This window comes from Ranitomeya imitator, chromosome 6, assembly GCF_032444005.1.
Source record: "Ranitomeya imitator isolate aRanImi1 chromosome 6, aRanImi1.pri, whole genome shotgun sequence".
Taxonomy (NCBI): domain Eukaryota; kingdom Metazoa; phylum Chordata; class Amphibia; order Anura; family Dendrobatidae; genus Ranitomeya; species Ranitomeya imitator.
The window spans coordinates 73,032,146-73,049,883 of record NC_091287.1 but is presented as its reverse complement, the minus strand read 5'-3'; the positions used below and the strand labels follow the sequence as shown (position 1 = coordinate 73,049,883).

The 17,738-nt window shown below is 41.8% G+C and overlaps 1 protein-coding gene across 3 annotated transcripts in view; it reads right to left on the bottom strand.

Annotated features, from left to right (window-relative positions):
• XYLB (xylulokinase) overlaps positions 1–17,738 on the bottom strand; it is a 275,014-nt gene that overhangs the window by 116,555 nt on the left and 140,721 nt on the right. For all 3 annotated transcript variants that reach the window (XM_069729772.1, XM_069729770.1, XM_069729771.1), the window contains 4 exons: positions 17,062–17,177; positions 12,634–12,749; positions 12,151–12,224; positions 10,641–10,737 (listed from right to left, as the gene is read on the bottom strand). In XM_069729772.1, the coding sequence (XP_069585873.1) occupies positions 10,641–10,737; positions 12,151–12,224; positions 12,634–12,749; positions 17,062–17,177 (403 nt within the window). The remainder of the gene's footprint in view (positions 1–10,640; positions 10,738–12,150; positions 12,225–12,633; positions 12,750–17,061; positions 17,178–17,738) is intronic.

Below are 17,738 nucleotides of genomic sequence, written 5' to 3'. Positions count from 1 at the left end.
CAAGGTTGCAATTGCCAAACATTTGGCCTCATGTAAAAAAAACTTGATCATTAGGTGTTGGAGAAGTAAAAATTTAAAGAATACTGTAGTTTGTTATTCCAAAATGTGAATGCTTGTGACGCTAGAAAATATTTCTGAGAGTATATTGCCCTCTTCTGCCATATGTGTAGAAGTGGCCTTGCATACAAGTGAAAAGCAGAACAATGGAAGTCTTATCGGGAAACAATAGGGGATCTCATTGAATTTTACAGTGCTGTTGATTACAATCAAATGTCTATAAACAACCATTGCATATTAACCCCTTATTAGTGACGGAATCAAATTGCAGCTTAATGACCAGGCCAATTTTTACAATTCTGACCACTGTCACTTTATGAGGTTATAACACTGGAACCCTTTAACAGATTCCGCTGATTCTGAGAATGTTTTTCATGACATATTGTACTTCATGTTAGTGGTAAAATTTCTTCGATATTGCATTTATATATGAAAAAAAGGAAATATGGCGAAAATTCTTAAAATTTTGCAATTTTCAAATTTTTAAGTTTTGTGCCCTTAAATCAGAGAGATATGTCACACAATCTATTTAATAAATAACATTTCCCACATGTCTACTTTACATCAGCACAATTTTGGAAACAAAAATTTTTTTGTTAGGAAGTTATAAGGGTTAAAAGTTGACCAGCGATTTCTCATTTTTACAGCAAAATTCACAAAACCATTTTTTTTAAGGGACCAGCTCACATTTAAAGTCACTTTGAAGGGTGTACATGACAGAAAATACCCAAAGGTGACACCATTCTAAAATCTGCACCAGTCAAGGTGCTCAAAACCACATTCAAGAAGTTTATTAACCCTTTACGTGCGTCACAAGAACTGAAGCAATGTGGAAGGAAAAAATTAACATTTAACTTTTTTTTTTACAAACATTTTACTTCAGAACCAATATTTTTTATTTTCACAAGTGTCAAAAGAGAAAATGAACCACAAAATTTGTTGTGCAATTTCTCCTGAATATGCCGATACCCCATATGTGGGGGTAAACCACTGTTTGGGCGCACGTTAGAGCTTGGAAGAGAAGGAGCGCCATTTGACTTTTTCACTGCAGAATTGGCTGGAATTGAGATCGGACGCCATGTCACGTTTAGAGAGCCCCTGATGTGCCTAAACAGTGGAAACCCCCCAGAAGTGACACCATTTTGGAAACTAGACCCCTTAAGAACTTATCTAGATATGTGGTGAGCACTTTGAACCCACAAGTGCTTCACAGAAGTTTATAACGAAGAGCCATAAAAATAAAAAATTGTATTTTTTCAACAAAAATGATATTTTTTACCCCAAATTTTTATTTTCACAAGGGGAACAGGAGAAATTAGACCCCCAAAAGTTGTTGTGCAATTTGTCCTAAGTATGACAATACCCCATATGTGGGGGTAAACCACTGTTTGGGCGCACGGCAGAGCTCAGAAGGGAAGGAGCGCCGTTTGACTTCTTCAATGCAGAATTGGATGGAATTGAGATCGGACGCCATGTCGCGTTTGGAGTACCCCTGATGTGCCTAAACAGTGGAAACTCCCCACAAGTGATATCATTTTGGAAACTAGACCCCTTAAGGAACTTATCTAGATGTGTGGTGAGCACTTTTAACCCCAAAGTGCTTCACAAAAGTTTATAACGTAGAGCCGTGAAAATAAAAAATCATATTGTTTCCACAAAAATGATCTTTTCGCCCCCAAATTTTTATTTTCACAAGGGTAACAGGAGAAATTAGATGACCAAAGTTGTTTTTCAATTTGTCCTGAGTACGCTGATAACTCATATGTGCGGGTAAACCACTGCTTGGGCGCATGGCAGAACTCGGAAGGGAAGGAGCGCCGTTTTGGAATTCAGACATTGATAGAATGGTCTGCGGGCATCATGTTGCGTTTGCAGAGCCCTTGATGTGCCTAAGCAGTAGAAACCCCCCACAAGTGACCCCATTTTGTAAACTTGACCCCCCAAGGAGCTTATCCAGATGTGTGGTGCGCACTATGAACCCCCAAGTGCTTCACAGAAGTTTATAACGTAGAGCCGTGAAAGTAAAAATTTTTTTTTTTCCACAAAAATGATATTTTAGCCTGCAATTTTTTATTTTCCCAAGGATAAAAGAGAAATTGGAACCAAAAGTTGTTGGCCAATTTGTCCTTAGTATGGTGATGCCTCATATGTGAGGGTAAGTCACTGTTTGGGCGCACAGCAGAACTCAGAAGGGAGGGAGCACCATTTGACTTTTTGAATGCAAAATTGGCTGGAATCAATGGTGGCGCCATGTCGCATTTGGAGACCCCTGATGTGCCTAAACAGTGGAAACCCCTCAATTCTAACTCCAACCATAACCCCAACACATCCGTAATCCCAACCCTAATCATAACCCTAACCCAAATACACCCCTAACCTAATCCCAACCTTAACTCCAACACACCCCTAACCCCAACCATAATCACAACTCTAACCCCAACACACCCCTAACCCTAATCCCAACATTAACCCTAATCCCAACGCATCCCTAACCCTAACCATAACTCTAACCACAAACCTAACCCTAATCCCAACCTTAACTCTAATCCCACTAATCCCAACCCTGACCCTAATCTCAACCTTAACCCTAATCCCAACCCTAACCCCAACCTTAACCCTAATCCCAATTCAAACCCTAACTTTAGCCCCAACTCTAACTCTAATTTTAGCCCCAACCCTAAACCCTAGCTTTAGTCCAATACACTTTAGCCCAACTGTAACCCTAATGGGAAAATGGACATAAATGCATTTTCTTTATTTTATTATTTTTCCCTTACTAAGGGGGTGATAAAGAGGGGGGGTTATTTACTATTTTTTTTATTTTGATTACTGTGATAGGGTCTATCACAGTAACCAAAATGAACCAATAGGAAAAATCTTCCTATTGTTGCCGAGTTCCGGCCGGCAGATCTCGGCAGGCGCACTGCGCATGTGCCCGCCATTTTCTTACCGGAAGACACCAGCGGCAGTGGGGAGAAGCAGGAAGACCCAGGGACACGGCAGACACTGGTATCGGGGGGCAATCGGAGACCCTATTTCTCTGTCCTCTGATGTGCGATCACATCGGAGAACAGAGAAATTAAATGGCAAATTGCACTTTAACGCTAATAACGGCGATCACAACCCGGGGGTCGTAAAAACATGTTCTCTGGGGTCTTGGCTACCCCTGGCAGCCGAGACTCCGGAGAAAATCTGACTCTGGGGGAGCTATATACTTTTTCCACAGCGACGTTAATTAACAGCACTGTGGTTTAAGTACCCGTTACTACCACAGTTAAAAGGCATATCAGCGGTCGTTAAGTTGCAGAAACTCCAGGAAATTGTCTCCATGATCTTTACTTCCTACTAAAAAAAACATACTTCATGGCCAAGAGTGCATGAACATGCCTCCTTTTCAGCCAAACTCATTGTAAGCTGGAGTACAAAATCATAGGACGCTAAAAGTCAGATCGTCATGTACCATTAGGTTGCCGTTATACAGAGGGCTGGGCATGCATGGGTTAACAAGCAACCAAAGGTGTGCGTGTGAAAAATTGCCTCGAATATGCCACTGCGTCTTACTGGCACATCATTAGAAAATAATTGCTTATGGTATACCTGTTTCTGCAAAACTGGGCAGCCATAAGACCTGGCGGCTAGACAGGAGTTCTACCCATCTCATACCTTCCAGTGTTCCCGGTACAACACGCGATAAGGCTGATGCAACATCATCTGAGCAACATGACGGCTAATAAAATGCTACACCAGAAGGTAAGAGATTCGCAAGGGCTCCCATTGTCACAACTCTGTTGTCGGGTGTCCCGGGACCAAGGGCTCCTTCCCTGTCCCTAACACTAGGGGGTGCCCTGTTTCCCGGATTACTTCGGATAGTGAAAACGCCGGGGCCACGTAAATTGCCCTAGCTCCTGAATTTGCCTTCAATCTGTACCCTTCCCTACTCAGGGAAAAGGGGAGTAGTGTAAAACACCAACCAGACTAACAAGATAATATGAACAGGGATAACAGAAAATACCAAACATACAAATATACTATAACATGTAACAGAGGTAAACACCGGGGAGTGGAGGATGGGTTAAACCAAAGTATGAGAAGGGAATTATGACATACTCAAAACCTAGCAACAGTCACAAATAAATTCACCAACTGCCTACTCAAATAACCACCAACAGCGACCACCAAGCAATGCAGTATAAGCTATCTCTGACAATGAGTGTTAGCCAGGACCCAGATTATATGGGAGATGGGAGTGGCTAACAGTGCTCAGCTGAGAGCCTTAGCTCCAGGAGCTCTCAACTAAGCAGATTAACCCCTGCACTGCCCAAAGACATTTACAATGTTTAATATGAAGGTGAAGTGCTTCTAACCAGTGCAGGAGTAGGAGAAATCAGACGCTTCGATCTTCTGGCTCCTCTCTGGCGCGGTAAATTTGTGACACTCGTCTAGCCGCCAGGTACCACTAATATGGATGAAGGACTGGAGTCCCACAAACTGATCCACACATCTCTAGTGCCCATTTCAAATAGGCAGACACTACCAAAAATGATGTCTGACAGAACAAAGAGACTTCATTTGCTTCATTACAATCCATGGACCTATTGGCGAATCTTGTTTGTCAGGGATTCATGCACGACGGCGCCACTGACGTGGAGCTAAAATGTAACGTGAACTTAGCCTAATCCAGTACAAAAGACAGATGCGTTTTATCGCTCTTCAAACATATACTCTTTGTGTATTTTCTATTTGTGCTGCAGATCTTCATTGTCTATCCAGAGCTCCCTGTCCAATTTTGTTTTATTGAGTCCACAAGGATCAAGATAGATATCACAAACTTTAAAACTGCTGCAAACTTTCTGCCTTATGAAGAAACAATGTACTTATAATCCCTACAGCAATGTATCAGACACAGGCAAGGAGCAGCCTCTGTGCGGAGTACGGTTCTCATAAAAGATGAAGATTGATTTCCCATCTTTCCAAAGAACGTTACTGAACAATTACCTGAATTATAGCTTAGGTGGACATCAGAAATGCGTCTAAAACAAGCTAAATACGGAGCTTGTACATTTTTTCATTAACTTTTAATTAGCGAAGAGCAGATTAATCAGTTGAGGATCCAGTTCGAGTTGAACTTCCTGAAATCAGCAGTTTGATGCAAATTCGAACACTGATTCCTTTCACAATTTGCAAAAAGCACCATCTCCAACCCTGCTGAAGCATAAGAGAGTGGGCTAATGTGCTTATGTGTGGCTGTGCGGCATCCCATAATACCCTACAGCTCTGGCATTCAGCAGATTCTCACACCTTGTACAGTGGTGGTCAAGACCTGGGCCATCACAGATCAGCAGTTCCCAGTGGAGCACAGTTTGTACGGCAGAGTCATTTTCTGTCTCCAGAGTCAATGATTAAGTCCTCTTTCACACTTCCGTTTTTTTTACAATCAGTCACAATCCATTAAAATGTTGAAAAGACAGATCCTGTGCAGATTGTAAAAAACGGATGCACTGGATCCGTTTTTTTGACGGATCCGTAGCATTTTCCAAGCGTTCTGTAGCATCGCTTGGAAAACTAATTGACAGGTTGGTCTCACTTGTCGTCAAATATAGTGTTTGACAAGTGTGACCAACTTTTTACTATTGATGCTGCCTATGCAGGTGAGAATATCAAGATTTTTTATTTTTTTTATTATTTTTAACATGATATGCAGCATCAATAATAAAAAGAGAGAGAGAGAGAGAGAATTTCCCTGACTGGAAATTCTTCCACGCATGCTCAGTTTCAAAAGACGGAACCCGTCGCTGAATTCCTGCTTTTGACACACAGCGATGGATCCTGCGTCCATAGGCTTCCATTATAGCCAATGTACAGGCTGAGCTACGCGATTTTCCGACATGCACAAAAAACGTTCCTCTATGCGTTGCCTCCGCCCGACGGACAGCGATTTTATGAAGGATCCAGTGCACGATGGATGAAACGGAAGGCTATCCGTCACAATGCGTCGCTAAGTCTATGAGAAAAATACGGATCCAGCAGAAACATTTGCTGGATCCGTTTTTTTTTCACAAATTGACGCATTGTGACGGAAAAAGAAAGACGGAAGTGTGAAAGAGGCCTAAGTCTCGTTGTCCTGTAAAGTGTAAGCTCTTCGGGCCAGTGGGGTTCTCTCTCTCCTGTAGAGCGTAAGCTCTTATCGCCAGTTTGGTTCTCTCTCTTGTGAAACGTAAGCTCTTATGGTCAGCGCGGTGCTCTCTTCTCTCCCCCTGTAGAGTGTAAGCTCCTATGGTTAGCATGGTTCTGTCTCTCTCCCCTTAGCCACATGTATTTTCCGAGCAATTGCAAGCTTTCTAGTATTGAGATCCATGTAAATTTATTTACCGTAAATCGAATCTTTGGGAAAAATTCACCGAAGCATGCAAATCTGAATGTTAAAACTCTGCGCATCTCTACTTTTAATTTCTCAGTTCACACAAATAGCCCTGATGTTATATAAGCTGAATGTCAGATTTCTTCATCTTTCTTTGCCTTCCATTGCAGGATCCCCCCGAATTGAAAAGAGGGCTTTCAATACTTTTACACAAAAATAATCTGACTCACAAACGACATGCCTTTAGCATATTTGGGCAAATTGTTAGCTATACATGTATAGCCAAGTCTGACGCAGACTTCCATCCACGTTATAAACAGAAGGTGCTTCACAAACACTGCACAAACACAGCCAAAAATTAAAATTAGCTTATACTACTGATCGTGATTGGTTGGAGAAATAATAGACCTCAATCCATTGAAGTATAAGTATGTGGAATGCAACCAGTGGAATGAGACCATTTGATGACTTTTTCTCCTACCTAAGCCTGATGACATACCTATATACTATACAAAAAGATCAGGGGGATGTTAATCCAATTATAGCAAAGTTCTCAGAAAAAATATAATATATATACGTAGATCAATCCGAGGACTACAAGAGTAGTGGAAACAAAATAGATTTATTGAAGTCACAACCAGTCATACATTTTGGTTTATTATCTTGTAGATAAATGCCTTGATAAAGGCTTTGGCCGAAACGTTGGCGGCATATTGTATGACTGGTTGTGACTTCAATAAATCTATTTTGTTTCCACTACTCTTGTAGTCCTCGGATTGATCTACGTATATACCTATATACTAATCGGGAACACACAGAGGAAAGGGAAAGTAGACTTCTATTACACATTTTTTAGCAGTTTTTCCTTATGCACTGGAAGCCTTAGCAGTTTCACTTTATGTCAGACTATGACAATCGACAGTCTTTGGTAAGGAAGGGGGGCCTCAAAGTGTCGCTAGAACTGGGACCTCAACTATCCATGTCCAGGGGGTACTCTTAAGGTAGAGAGGCTCGAGTCTCCGATCTTACTATGCTCCTGTTAATGTCCTAAGCTCTCCTCTCCCTTTCCCCCAGGACGTCTGAGACAGATATGTTAGTGTAAATTCTCGTAAGACAAGCAGGGATGACAAAAAGCAACTTGCATACAAAAACACTCGCCAAGGGTAGGGAGGAATAAAGTGAAGGATAGGAAGGTACAAACCAAATGGGAATAAGATAATGGAGAAAGCATTCACCAAAACCAGCGGACAACAATCTCCAGCAGCAACTACAAACTCCAACTTCAGCACACCAAACTCCAGCAAGTCAGGAAGCAAAACTTTACCAGGCATGGATGAGAATGTTTGGCCAGGTTTTACAGAGAAAGAAAAGGAGCAGGTCAGGAACAGCTCTGAGATGGAGCTGCAAGTCTCTAACCAGCATACAAAGAGTCATTAACCTCCTCAAGTCCATTTAATATGATGAACAAAACACACAGGCTAAATGCAAGATCTGTGATTCACAGTACGTAAAGATCACCTAACTGCAGATTTCCCAGGAGCACGTGACACACTTGTGACACTTTCTCTCTCTGCTACAGTATAATTTTACCTCTCGCTGAAGACAGATCTGTACACAGATTTGAGCAGTTTTTGAAAGTGAATGATTAGTGAAGAGAAATGACTAATAAGTGAAAAAAGACTGATATTATTCCAATAAGATATATTAAGTTTTTTGTCATCATCGCTTGTACTGTTTTATCGAAAAAAAAGTGTGATTTAAACAATTTGTTCGTTAATTAGTAAAGACAAGGCTTTATATCTCTGGCTACCATTTATCTGTTAGGGATCTACGGGCGGCTGTAGATGCATGTCAACCAAGTCCAACGACCAAGGACAGTTACTCTGTATAATGAAGTGTGATTTTTTATTATAACTGAGTTTCTATCTGGTCTATGAGCCCTAAATCGGAGAAATATTTCCACGGCTCTCTGATCATAATGCATAAAGTGAATGACAAGCAATTAGAATTATTTCAATAAAAATGACAGACAGCTTCAGAAACAAACTTAATGCTGGCCAAACCTCTCAGTCATTTCAATAGACTAATGAGGACCAACACTACTTGGATACTGGAAGGAAAAAAAAGTCTGTCATTTGGATGAGTAGTGATAGCATATGTCGAATCTGTGAGAGTGGTGTCTAACTGCACAGACTTGTTATGGAGCCCGGAACACCACTCCATACGTTCAGCACGTTTATTATACATAATAAAGCTACCGAACTTGAAATTAAAGGGAACCTGTCACCCCGGTTTTTCAGATTGAGATAAAAAATACTGTTAAATAGGGCCTGCGGTGTGTGTTACAATAGTGTATGTAGTGTACCCTGATTCCCCACCTATGCTGCGAAATAACTTACCAAAGTCGCCGTTTTCGCCTGTCAAACAGGCTGGTCAGGTCGGGTGGGCGTGGTGACATCGCTCTTTTCTTCCCCAGCTTTCCGTTGGTGGCGTAGTGGTGTGCGCATGTCCAAGTTCCGAATTCCCTGCGCGCACGTGAAAAGCCGAGTTGCGTGCGCAGAAGAGATCGCGGCGGCCATTTTCCCAAAGCCGAGATGCAAACTCGGCTTTGGGAAAATGGCCGCCGCGATCTCTTCTGCGCACGCGCGGCATCCCACGGCCATTTTCCTGAAGCCCCGTGCAGCAGAGCACTCCATCTGCGCACGCGCGGCCCCAGGAAGATGGCCGCCCCCACCGATGACAGGGATAACAGCGCAGATCGCGCGCTGTTTCTTCACGTGCGCGCAGGGAATTCGGAACTTGGACATGCGCACACCACTACGCCACCAACGGAAAGCTGGGGAAGAAAAGAGCGATGTCACCACGCCCACCCGACCTGACCAGCCTGATTGACAGGCGAAAACGGCGACTTTGGTAATGTATTGCGCAGCATAGGTGGGGAATCAGGATACACTACATACACTATTGTAACGCACACCGCAGGCCCTATTTAACAGTATTTTTATCTCAATCTGAAAAACCGGGGTGACAGGTTCCCTTTAAGGTTATATTTCAAGGATAGAAACTGTATGAAAAGCAGAGGAATATTAAACTTTCTATCACAATATATAAAGAAATAAAATACACTCTGCTTTCACATGTAACACATTAACTACATATTTAAATTCATAGTAATAGATGTAAGGGTGACACAGCGTGTTATTATCATATGTCTGTGTATTACATGAACAACCCCATTCGTTTTAATAAGAAGATCATAATGCTTCATTTTCTCTGTGATGACACTGATGGGGAACTCAACACTTACTGCCAGATTCCAGCAAGAAAGTCTAGGATCAGCTTCTTGTCAGGAGCCCCCCCACTGTATAAAACACCTTTACTATTTTTGCCCAAGTTTAATACGACATGGGCAGGAGGAGCTGAGTAGATTGATATAAAGTTTGATGGGAAAAGAACTATAATTACTTGTAGTTTATTCATGGAAATCCCTGCTCATTCTATGCTCAGGATTCCAGTGGGAGGCCTTGTGCTCAGGAGTCCAGTGGGAGGCCTTGTGCTCAGGAGTCCAGTGGGAGGCCTTGTGCTCAGGAGTCCAGTGGGAGGCCTTATGCTCAGGAGTCCAGTGGGAGGCCTTATGCTCAGGAGTCCAATGGGAGGCCTTATGCTCAGGAGTCCAGTGGGAGGCCTTATGCTCAGGAGTCCAGTGGGAGGCCTTATGCTCAGGAGTCCAGTGGGAGGCCTTATGTTTAGGAGTCCAGTGGGAGGCCTTATGTTCAGGAGTCCAGTGGGAGGCCTTGTGCTCAGGAATCCAGTGGGAGGCCTTATGCTCAGGAGTCCAGTGGGAGGCCTTATGCTCAGGAGTCCAGTGGGAGGCCTTATGTTTAGGAGTCCAGTGGGAGGCCTTATGTTCAGGAGTCCAGTGGGAGGCCTTGTGCTCAGGAATCCAGTGGGAGGCCTCTGTACATGCAGAGATAGCTGTCATTCGCTTTGTGGGACTGCTCACTGGAATGCTTATCATGGATTTAAAGGGGTAATCTGTCAGCTTGTGTCGCCAAGAGGCAAGTATGTGTGGAAGTGAGCGGAGCCAAATAACCCAGTTAAATGCATAAAATGTAAGTTGCACTGAATCTCTTCCTACAAAACTATAGATATCTGCTCTGCTCTTTGTTCTATACCATGCAGATGGATGAAATGTGACAGATGAAAGACAAGAAGGTGTACTTACATATCTTATACCCAAGTCTTTCTGCATAGATCCTCTTGGCCATAAACTGCCCCTCAATTAGCGCTCGGATTTCAATATCTTTTGAGAATTCTGACACCTATCAGATAATATAAGATGGAAGAGTCATAAAACGTTTATCACTTTAGCATCCATGGTTGGAAAAGACAACAGAAAGTTGTGAGGGATGTCACAGTGAGCTTCTGTCAGGACAGGTATAACGTTGCCATGATGTTTTGTCTGATTGGGATCTCATTCTCCAGTTACAGTCTTTGTTAGGTAGATAACATAGTGATGGTTAGTTAAACCACACCAGGGTGGTATCGGCTGTTAGATGAAGAAGAAACAAACCAAAAATAATAATGATCAGTTTAAAACAGGCTGGCAAACACCCAACGCACTGGCAGAACGCTTGTTCATCGGGTGCGAAAATATTCAAGATATGTTAAAAATGGCCATTATCAGCAGCACATTGTCCTGTGGAAACAATATGTGTGCTGCCGAACATGATATTCTATGTGCACAGATCGATCACATGAACAATTATTCTGTGTGCATAGAATTCCGGCCGGTCTACACTGACCAGTGAATGAAAGCCAATCATCTTCTACATGGCCAAATGGCGGCTGTTTAACGACTGTGACCGGGCAGTCTAATTAGGCCCCAAGGTCACCTACAGATGAGGTCTCTTTCCAGCGAGTGAAACCCAAGTTTTTCAAGAGGAAGATGCTTCAGAAAACGCTAGCCTTTTTGTTCAACAAGCATCTTTTTTAGTTGTATTTTGTTTGATTTTTTTTCTTTTTTAGCCTTTTTGTTGCGTCTTTTTCATTGTCAGTTTTTTTTTTCTAACTCCAACAATGAAGAAACTGTTTTTAATAGTGCTTAAAAAGATTTTTGTGCATCTTCCAGGCGTCTTTTGAGCCTTCGAGTTGACTTGTACTGTAAAGCACAGAGAATCTTCAGAGCAGAAAACGCCTGTAGAACTGTCCGCTCACTTCTTTTATTGCTCTTTGAAAAAGTCAAGCCGGTAAAATACACTCTAAAGACTAAAAAGAAATGCAAGTGTTTCGCTAGCGCTTTTTCAGGAAGTTTTCAAATCTGAATCCGCCTGAAAAAGACACTGTCTGTACATACCCCAAAAGTAACCACTTACGTCAAGAATAAACACTTATATCAACCTAATATTCCAGTACTATAATATCTGAGGAGGTAGGGAACAGTCAATCTATGCAGCTTGTGTCATATTTGTAAGCGAGGCTGTGAAGGACAAATACACGGCCATTGTTTCCAGCCTGGTCACATAGCATATTTGTTGCAAAAATCAATTGCTCTGAATGGACCTGCAGAAATATATGTAAATACTGCAGAAAAAAAAAGAACTCCTTTCACATGTCTGTAATAGATATTCTAAGTCACGGAAAACTTTTTCACGGAATCTGCCACTAAACAAACCCCCATATGTCGTTTCCCACAGCGTGAAAGTAGCCTAAGCAACTTGCTCACTTTAACTTGCCTTTTGGTTTTCAGCATCAAACCTGTGAACACCAACAGCTTGTGGTGTGATTTCCATAACATCAAAGTAAAAGCCTAAGAAGCAAAAAGAAAATATTAGTATCATAAATAACATAAGAAGTAACTGACAGTTTGCTGAAGATATTACATAAATCTGGATATTCCGTTAAGTGTTCCGTACTGCAGCTCTACATTGCCACCTGGTGGCTGAGAGTGGTTCTGCACACTATAGAAACGAGTGTGAAATGGCGCTATAATATCAGAAACGTTATAGAATAGCATATGAAGATAACACAAATTCACTTCAATTATTAACATTTTACAAAATCAAAGCTTAATATACAGTACATATATGAATTTTAGCCTTCCTTACAACTATGTGGGGCAGTTCCACAAAATAAAATAGAGTAAAACACAGATATCGAGACGGTCCCCAAAGCAAGCTGCAGTATACGGGCATTGTGCAGTATAATTCTGCCAGTACCTATATGTCCATTGTTTCCAGGTGGGGTCGATCTCAAAATGTTAGAAAACTCTTCCCAAGAGGCAGAGGAACAGTTATCTCGGATTTTCTCTCTCATCAGCGAGCCATTTTTAAAACTAGGAAGCAAAGAGAGAACATAAAGTAGTTTTATACAATCGCCTGACTATGTAGTGAAGTGGTGACCTCGGTTTGGCTTCAAAAGCAAAAAAAAGTTCCAAAATTGCATTTGTCTCTCGAGACCAAGAAACCATGGACGTGCAATTGTGAGATTGTGATGGTGAAAATATGACTAGATCATGAAAGATGATCCAGTGGAAAGTGATGATTAGAACAGAATCGGAGATTACATTTGAGGGAATTTATAGGCTTGGTTAATTGTCATTGTGAATCGTATTTATAGGCAGAGTCTTATTTATGTATTTCCCAAAACAAGACCAAAAATGACCAAAAAATGGCAAATAAAGGGTCCACAGTGCACGAGCGTCAAAGCTAATGTTATTGTGCTGCAAACAATGATGGCATGTGCTAAGGATATCAGTATTGAGATATCACATTGGAAGCAGGCAACAGCTGATCTGCTATAAATAAATACAATGTAATCCACCCGTGAGAAATATCGATAACTGCCAGGAGAAGCAGAGGTATAAAAAAGTCTAATTTTTTTCATCAATGGCAGATTTAATGCACTCTATTGGTGCCTCCAGTGAGAAAGAGTTAAAAAAAAGTCCTATTCTCTCACCTTCTTAAAGGGAATTGGTCACCAGGTTTTTACCAGCATGATATAGGGGCAGAGACCCTGATTCCAGGGTCTCACATGGGGTAGCAAAAACCTGGAAACAGATTTACTTTAAGGAGTGAGTGTCAATCATTACTGGTTGGAAAAATGCTCCACGTTTTTTTTTCAATGATTTTCAATATTCATGCCCTGGAAGAAGCCCATCCAGGCGAAACGTCAGTTGGGCTGTCTTAGTGGTTTTAATGCCATGTGGACTTTCATGTATCTGAATACACCGTTCGTCTTCTCAATAAACCAGATAAAAAATTCCTTATAATCCACTGTACACATTATTGCACTGGGCAGCCTGCCTCCGGCGATGAAAGGATGAACGAGCAAGTGGACTGTTTTCAATGACTTACTCACAACTCACGACAGATGCTGAAAGTGGTCCCCATTCACGTCTATGCACCTTTGGGCACGTCGGAGCATATAGGCAGAAACTGCTTGCAGTGTTTGTGATGTTTTCCTCGCGTTCATCCAGGCTATGTGGATTGTTGGTGTACGCTTTCTATTTGAAATGTCCCCACAAATCACATGTGGACAAGTCCGGTAAACGTGGTGGCCATAACTCCTTGCTCACAGTTCGCAAGTTGTCCCATCTTTTTGGAAAAAGCAGGCCATTTTTTCTTCTGTTAGTTGGTTGCAAAACTGTCCAAATATGTCCAGGTAAACTGCAGTTTAACTGTTAAGTTAATCTGAAGAAAATTGGGCCCACTATTGATATCCCAGACTCCGCGAACCAAACGCCAACTTTTTGATAGTGAAGTGGTGTTTCATGAGTCACATGGAGACGTTCAATGGACCAGTACCTCGTATTCTGGGAATTTACATCACCTGATAAATGGAACCAGGCTTCGTCCGTCATGAAGTAGAGCAATGGGTCCAATTGTCCAATAGCAATCCTAGTCAGACACCACGTATAATCATTTATGTGTTTAGTTTTGTTGGCTTCTTCCAGGTCCAACACACACGTTATTCGGTAGAGCTTCAGCCCTCCCTGGGACAATGTTCGCGATACACCAACTTGTTCAATCAGTCTTCAAGATGATTATTGGGGGCTTCTCGAAATCCGCTGAACTTCATGCACGACTTTGGCCGTATTGACCGATGGAGGCCTCGGTTTCTTTTTGTTTAGGACAGAGCAGGTTTGATCTAATTTCAGAACCATACAACATTTAGCTGGAGGTTTTATCAAGAGTCAGCTAGACGCGAAACGTGTCAGATAAATATTTTATGCCCATGCAACTATTTTAATGAAGTCATAATAAAGTATTTTTGCTTTTAATTCGCTTTTCTTTTTTCACAACTTTGAACAAAGCGGCTCGATACGTCACAAGTTTTATCAGTGCATAGTGTTGTGGACTGCCCAGGAAACCCGGCTGAAAAACATATATACAGTGCCTTGCGAAAGTATTCGGCCCCCTGGAACTTTTCAACCTTTTACCACATATCATGCTTCAAGCATAAAGACACCAAATGTAAATTTTTGGTGAAGAATCAACAACAAGTGGAACACAATTGTGAAGTTGAATCAAATTTATTGGTTATTTTAAATTTTTGTGGAAATTCTAAACTGGAAAAGTGAGGCGTGCAATATTATTCGGCCTCATTACTTTCAGTGCAGCAAACTCACTCCAGAAGTTCATTGTGGATCTCTGAATGATCCAATGTCCTAAATGTCTAATGATGATAAATATAATCTACCTGTGTGTAATCAAGTCTCTGTATAAATGCACCTGCTCTGTGATTGTCTCAGGGTTCTGTATGAAGCACAGAGAGCATCATGAAGACCAAGGAACACAACAGGCAGGTCCGTGATACTGTTGTGGAGAAGTTTAAAGCCGGATTTGGATACAAAATGATTTCCAAAACTTTAAACATCCCAAGGAGCACTGTGCAAGCGATCATATTGAAATGGAACGAGTATCATACCACTGCAAATCTAAACACCAAAAACAGGCAGAGATGCTTACCTGTCTAAATGGGCCTCAATACAAATACACAAGCAGGGTGCAGTGGACCCAAATAAAATAACAAATGCACAGGTGCAATACCTAATGAAACAGCCAGCCTTCAATAAGGGTTTGGCCGTGTGATACACCAATGCACTAAGATACATACTCTGTATGTGGCGTGTTCACACAAGGAATGCAAAGCATCTGGCTCCAGCCTATTAATAACGCCCTATGGTGGGCTGCCCAGTGCTAAAATGCATCCTGTGTGAACATGTTAGTGTAGGACTGGCAAAACGTAAGGACCCTTGGCACGGGTTGCCGGCTTGCATATTATGGCCAGAATATCAACTAATACCTTACATATATTTATATGTTTTGTTTTGCACATATATTTTTTGCGGGGTGCAGTTGGGCCCAAATGGTTCTGTACACTGTGGCCTCTGTTCACACAGGATGCATTTTAGCACTGGGCAGCCCGCCATAGGGCGTTATTAATAGGCTGGAGCCAGATGCTTTGCATTCCTTGTGTGAACACGCCATTTCCTCGCGGCCGGATGCGATAGTAAAATGCCGCTGTCAGCGTTTGACAGCGGCATTTAACTAGTTAATAGCGGTGGATGGATCGCGATTCCACTCGCTGCTATTGCGCGCACATATGAGCTGTTCAAAACAGCTGACATGTCGCGGCTTTGAGGTGGGCTCACCGCCGGAGCCCACATCAAAGCAGGGGATCTGACCTCGGACGTACTATCCCGTCCGAGGTCAGAAAGGGGTTAAAGAACATCTATCTTCTCCTTTACTGATCACTCATTCTCAATTCCTGGGTTATCGGTATTCAGTGAAGCCAGGCTTTCCCATTACTGGGAAATGACAGTTGGTGCTTTTAACATTCTATTGAGAGGGGAGGAGCTAAAGGCCGACACAGACATTCTGCTGCAAGTTCTCCTGACCCCACAGTTACTGTTCCCCATGGAACTGTATGAGCACCAACTGTTATCTCCTATTTCAGTATGGGAAAGCTGTAGTCACTGAAGACTGCTTTTAGCCATGGATTGAGAATTTTGAGAACGAATGATCAGTCCTGTAGAAGAAAAAAGCACATTTATCTGATAATATTACATAGTTTCCTATTTTTGTGTGTACTATTGCTTTCTGGAAAAAAAAAATATTAAAAAGAAGGTTATTCTTTAATCTGTCAGACGTTTTATGCTATGCATTCCCAGAGCAGCATTATACAGGGGCTGAAAGCCTGATTGCACTGATGTGTCACTTAACAGGCTATGTTTTGCTATTTCAATAAAATCAGTGTTTTATCAGCAGGAGATTATCACTACAGGACTAGATGTCTCGTACCTCCTAGTCCACTGCTCTGAGTAACCCCGTCCCCACCACTGATTAGCAGCTTACGGTGACTGCATGGTGTACACATAAAACTGTGGTGTGGGCGCAGTTATACAGGGCTTGGCATGGTGAGTACTGCCTGATCTGCATCAGAGAAGACCGTGATTGTATGAAAATGACAGCAAGTGCCCAGTAAGTGACAATTCACTGGAATGAGGGCCTCAGCCCCTATATCATGATGCTCTCAGATTGAATGACATAAACCTGCTGACAGATTCCCTTTAAATATTTTGTTCATATGCAAAACTGTAAATTCAAGGGAATTCCATGTGCAATAACAGTCAATTGTCTCACCAAAGTAAAGCCATGTAGTCCTGAGACTGCACTGGATTGATGAATATGTGCCCCTCCAAAGCCGGAGTAGGCTCTTTTATCCAGAGGAATAGAGTGTCACTGGTGCCTAGGCTGACCTGTAAAATCAAAAAGTATAGACGGTATATGCATAACCAGAAGAGTGGAAAAAGATCCCATAAATATAGATGTTATAGAAAAGAACAGATAAGATGGTATATAGCAGGGCAAAGCTACGGAGAATTGGTGAGGCCAGACAATAAATGAATAAATATTGGTTAGGTCCAGTCTCACAGATCAGGTCGAGAGCAAATATTTTGTGAATGGGCATGGCTATTTTTTAACATAAGAATAATTATTATAATTAATTCTGATATTTCCAGGAGGAATAACAGAGGAATTGCACAATGCAAAGTTCAAGACAATACAGTAGGCGATTAATATTTTATGGAAAATGAAATTATTTACTAAAATGTGCAGTGTCAAAAGACCTGAGGGTCTTGTTCATGCCACTACCTTTAATCGCGTAGAAATATCCATAATTGTGTCATGTGATTTGGATTTAAAATAAATATCTTTGAAGGTTTATAAAGGATGTCTATGACATGATGACCTGAACCTCAAACTCTGGGAGAGAAACAGTTAACCTCTAAAACCTGCATGTACAGACTGAGGAGTCA